Source organism: Anneissia japonica, unplaced genomic scaffold (genome assembly GCF_011630105.1).
Source record: "Anneissia japonica isolate Jap-2015-1 unplaced genomic scaffold, ASM1163010v1 scaffold288031_len342695_cov171, whole genome shotgun sequence".
NCBI classification, from domain to species: Eukaryota; Metazoa; Echinodermata; class Crinoidea; order Comatulida; family Comatulidae; genus Anneissia; species Anneissia japonica.
In genome coordinates, this window is record NW_022725829.1 from 86,844 (window position 1) to 91,811 (window position 4,968).

The following is a 4,968-nucleotide window of genomic DNA, read 5'->3' on the forward strand; positions in this document are numbered from 1 at the left end:
ATTATTGACTTCCTCCTGACGGCAGTTATGCTCCTAGCAGACATACTATGGATATTATTACAGTATATATCCGTACTATTAATGTTCTTTGCTAATCTGTCATGAAAATATCATATAGGCCTATCTAAAAAATTACGTTATATGCATGCTCGGAAGCGGAAATTTTAACCTAAAAGTTTGATATATGTTTCATGTTGTTTGTTGAATGGTCTTTAATGATATTATATTCTAATATGACCACAACATAAGGAAGAACACTTTGTCAGACCCATATACCTTTATATTTCCTTAGGTCTAAATCATAAGGAAGTCCGCTCTATATCCAAATTTCAGGAAATTATACGTTTTATGCATGCACCGACGTGGGAATTTTGTTTTATGTTGTTTGCTGAATGGCCTTCTTTAAAAATATAACAGTCTAATATGACCACAACACAAGGAAGTTCATTCGTTAAATGTTTAGTAGATAGTACAGAGAATTATGATTGTTTATCAAAATCATTATACACATAAGGGTCGGTGGCCTGTGGATTTTCGCACGAGAACGCGTAGACGTTATTCCATGCTGAGCATGGGTAGCTGTTCTATAGCTGGGTACTGTACTATATACATTCCGGCTAAAAAAACTCTGTCTTTAGGTCTCTGCCTTTCGGCTTTTTTACATCCTGATTGATACGTCGGGGATAATAGCGTTGTGTTAGTTGACAATCTATAGAAAATTCAAAATTAGTGTGAGTGGTAAAATAATCGAGATTTCCTTTTGCCTTCTGCTGGATCCGTCACTGAACTCATGGTAAGCCCCCATCAGTCTGGTGAAATCATCGGCCAAAGCTCGTCGGGCAGTCGGACCAAAAAAAAAAAAAATAGGCCTAGTTTTCCCATCATAGCCATTTCCGGCCATCTAGAAGTCCCAATTTAAAAAAAAAAATCTTATTTTGGGTGGAGGGGACATCCGGCTCCAGCCTTTGACCCTCAGATAACGCTGCGTGCTATTGTTACACCTATAAATACTTAGCCACCCCCCCATAAATTATATCCTAGAGCCACCACTGCTTATATACTACTGCTAACTTAAGTTCAACAAAAATAATAATTTTAATGCTAATAAATTATAGAATACTATTATACAAACAAACATATTTTCCCACTTTGTTCAGGTTAAGCGAGAAGAAATTTGTCAGGAGTAGTGGGAGATGGCAACTTGAAATTTAATCCTCATCCCATAATTTTTATGAGAAACAGAGCATTACCATGTTTGGTGATTGCTTTTAAAATAATTTATTAAATGTATAAGTTATTCAAAATCACAAAGAAAAGTTAGATATTATGAGTGAGTACATTACAACATGGTGGTCACATGTTCAAAGAGCGCCCTCTCACCTCATGGGCTTCTTTTGCTTGCTGGTACGGATCAAGAGTCCCGTCTGACAGCGGATACTGATCTTCTATGCGGTTCTTGAAGAATTCAAATACCTTCAAGAGAAAAGAATCAAGGATTATGACTGAACAATACTTATACATTTTAATTAGTATTGTGAAAATTCTTCAAATTAAATTTTAAATACAAAAATTTGAATAAAACTTTAACAATTTTATTTGCATGTTTACAAACGTTCAAAAACTTACACTTTTACAAAAGCTTTCTTGCAGTCCATTAAGTTCAACTTTGCCATCTTCATCAATGCCAGCATATTCACAATCGTACCATTTTACACGATCTTTCTGTGGTCGTTAAGAATATTTTTATCATGTTAATGACCTGAATAATTCTATGCATATGAACCATGGTTTAAAAAGCAAGACATTTATAGAATTGGTGATTTAAAAAGGCTCTTGGTGATTCTAATCTACAAAATATTAAGAAATTCAGAACTAAAATGTTAATAAGCTGAATAATTTATTTGTACGGTACGCGTAGTTAGGAATAAACAAGATTGGTGCTTTCAAACGAAAAAAATCATAGAATAACGGCTAGAAGCAAATAGTAAATTATATAAAAATTAATTCAATTAGTGGTGGGTAAATAAAACAGACTTTAAAGATGGATAAGATAGGAGAATAAACCCATAACTCACAGCATCACTGTGCTGAATTGCATATGGGCATGGTCAGTGTAGAAGGGCTCAGTTCATCATTCCACAATGACAGGGGCTGAAGTGAACCATAGCATCGGGGTAACCTCCCTACTCTTCCAAAAGATGCAATGGGTTCTTTAAAGTGCACATGAGCCAGATGCGTACACTGGATCTCCCAATTTAAGTCCTTATCTGAGAAAACTTTGTTCTACCAAGCGAAGTACCATGGGCGAGTTGAAGCTCAAACCAGCGCCAATGTTAAGGCTGTAGTTAGCAGCGCCCCTGCCTTACAGCTTGGCACTCAAGATCTTCTTAAAATCATTCTTATTATTTTTTATTATTCTTTATTGGCAATCACAACAGCTGGATGGGAGGGTCTGGTCTCTAAACTTAATTGCTATAACATACGTGAGAGAACCACTCCCATCCAGTAGTTACAAAACATATATAAAAAGACGTATATTATTAAGCATTTATTAATAATTAGAACTGATTTGACTAGAACAGTTGAGATTACTTACCAATCGTGTCTTTAGCATCTGTTTTAGTACCTCCAGCTTATGTGCAGCTATTGGGTTTGGATCTTTGAAGTCCCCAACATGATCTTCAGGTATTGTTTTCAAAAAAGTTGAATTGCGAACCATAAACAATGCTGAAACAATAAATACAGTATAACATAAATTTAGTTATAAGCAGTGCTGAATAGCTTGGTAGTCCTGACTTCAAACACTGTTTAATAGAAATTAAGAGACTTGTATATAAAGCCTTATTGCCTGCTTCAAAAACTAATGAATGGATCAACTTAAATTTAGTGAAATGCATGGTACATAATAAAAGAAGAAAAACACTATTTAATTTTCGAAAGCAAAGGTCAAAGGACAAGGTCCAGGTCACAGAAATTCAATTTTTTTGCCATTGAACATAAAAGGATTAATCAGGTGTAAAGATGACATTACAAAAGAATTTTGAAGAAGGCATTGGTACAATAAATCGGTTAGAGCATAAGGGCCTATAATCATCGTCGCAAAACCTGCTTCAAGAGCGTAGGGCCAAAAATCAGTGGGGTCAGAAATCATTTTATTTTGCACTCACAACTGTTTAAAACAGTTTACCAGTAACAGTTACAGTAAATGCTCCTCTAAACTTAACACTTTCAAGAACAACTTGAAAACAACACTATTTATTGATGTTTTCTCCATTTGTTGATGCACAAAGCACAATGAGTGCCCCTTTGGGTGAAGGATACCGGCGCTATACAAGTTTTCATTCATTTATTATAATTATTATTTATTATTATTTACTGTAAGTGAAAATATGTGCTTAAAATATGAAGCATGTAAATCTTTATCTTACAATTAGGATTATCGATCCTGTAGGCCCCATGTAGTATCTCCATCTCGGTAACAGACAAGCCTTCGATCCACTTGTACTCCCGTACTAGCGAGTCTGACACGTCATTGTGTGTCGGAATCCAACCGCAACGTTCACTACAATGACAAAGTTTTGAGTTTTGTAAAAAAAAGTTTAGAATATTTACAGATTGAAAGTTTAGCGAATTGACATATTAGGATGGATATGTTTGCAAATATTATGAATTTGAGGGAGATGGGTAATTCTCCTTGCTTGCAGGAGTGTGGGAGGCTGTCCCTGAATTCCAGGAGATGCCCACAACTTGCGGAAGACTTGGGACTCCTCTGCAAGCATCTGCTAGCTTGAGCTAGCTTCATCAGGTGAATGAAGTAAAAACTTTTCCTTCAAAATATGTAGATGAGGAAACAAAACATAAACAGAAAGGCTGCCTGGAAGAGACCTGGGATTAACAAAGCATCATTACTAGTAAAAACAGGAAAATAAATAGGAAAATAAATAAAAACAGGAAAATAAATAGGAAGTTGTAATTTAAAAAAAAAGCTATGTATATTATATAACACTTATGGCATGATTGTTCTCATAAACCTTGACAAATTTGCAAATATAATAAATATGCTAATTATATCTGTACATTATAAATGTATTGTACTTTTAACTTGGTGGATAACTTACTGTTAGTTTCTTTTAATCAATAATTAAATAAATACTGTAATTGGAAGTAGTACAGTATACAGTAAACACAGAAATACAGCTTCAGTATGTAACCGCAAAGTCAACAGTTACAAAATTTGCTTAGCAACTGGTCTAAAAGAACGATATCCAAAAAAGATAGGCCTATGTACAACATTTATGTTGTAAATAACAAAACCTAGACAAATAATATGCAAAATTATAAATATGCTAATTACATTGTATGTATTTAATTAACTTGGTTGACTCATTGAGTTTGTTTAGTTTCTTTTAATTAATAATTAATTCAATAATTGGATCTGAACTAAACTGAGAAAAACAATTTCAGTGGTCATTCACAGTTTATGCATGACTGCACACAATGGCAACAGAGTTAAAAATTTGCCTAGCAACCAGATAATAAAACAAACAAGATAATATGCCAAAAAAAAAAAAAAAATAGGACAAATTTGCAAAAATCATAAATATATTTATTTTTGTACTTAACTTGGTAGATAAATTTGTTAGTATAGTTTAATCAATAATTAATTCAATAATTGGATTTGAAGTACTGTATCAGTAAACTGAGAAAAACAGCTTCAGTGGTCATTCACTTGTTTAAAACAGTTCATGCGTAACTGCACACAAAGTCAACAGTTACAATATTTGCTTAAGCAACCAGTAGTTTAAGATAGTAATATAATAATAATAAAGGCTTTGTTTAAACACGGAAAAGCTTGAATCACCAAAGGTGTTCTTCTACAAGGCCAGGGGCGGATCCAGAAATGTCCAAAAGGGGGGGCCGGAAGGGGGGGCCGGAAGTTGGGCCGATTGAGACAACACTGTCGTAGGG

At 34.3% G+C, this 4,968-nt stretch overlaps 1 protein-coding gene across 2 annotated transcripts in view; it reads right to left on the reverse strand.

Annotated features, from left to right (window-relative positions):
- Positions 1 to 4,968, reverse strand: part of LOC117112923 (TPR repeat-containing protein DDB_G0287407-like) — a 26,385-nt gene that overhangs the window by 13,954 nt on the left and 7,463 nt on the right. For both annotated transcript variants that reach the window (XR_004446110.1, XM_033256138.1), the window contains exons 5-8: positions 3,429 to 3,562; positions 2,597 to 2,727; positions 1,627 to 1,722; positions 1,381 to 1,473 (exon numbers count right to left, since the gene is read on the reverse strand). Coding sequence is in view for 1 of the 2 variants with exons in the window: in XM_033256138.1 (XP_033112029.1) it covers positions 1,381 to 1,473; positions 1,627 to 1,722; positions 2,597 to 2,727; positions 3,429 to 3,562 (454 nt within the window). In the remaining variant the exon portion in view is untranslated. The remainder of the gene's footprint in view (positions 1 to 1,380; positions 1,474 to 1,626; positions 1,723 to 2,596; positions 2,728 to 3,428; positions 3,563 to 4,968) is intronic.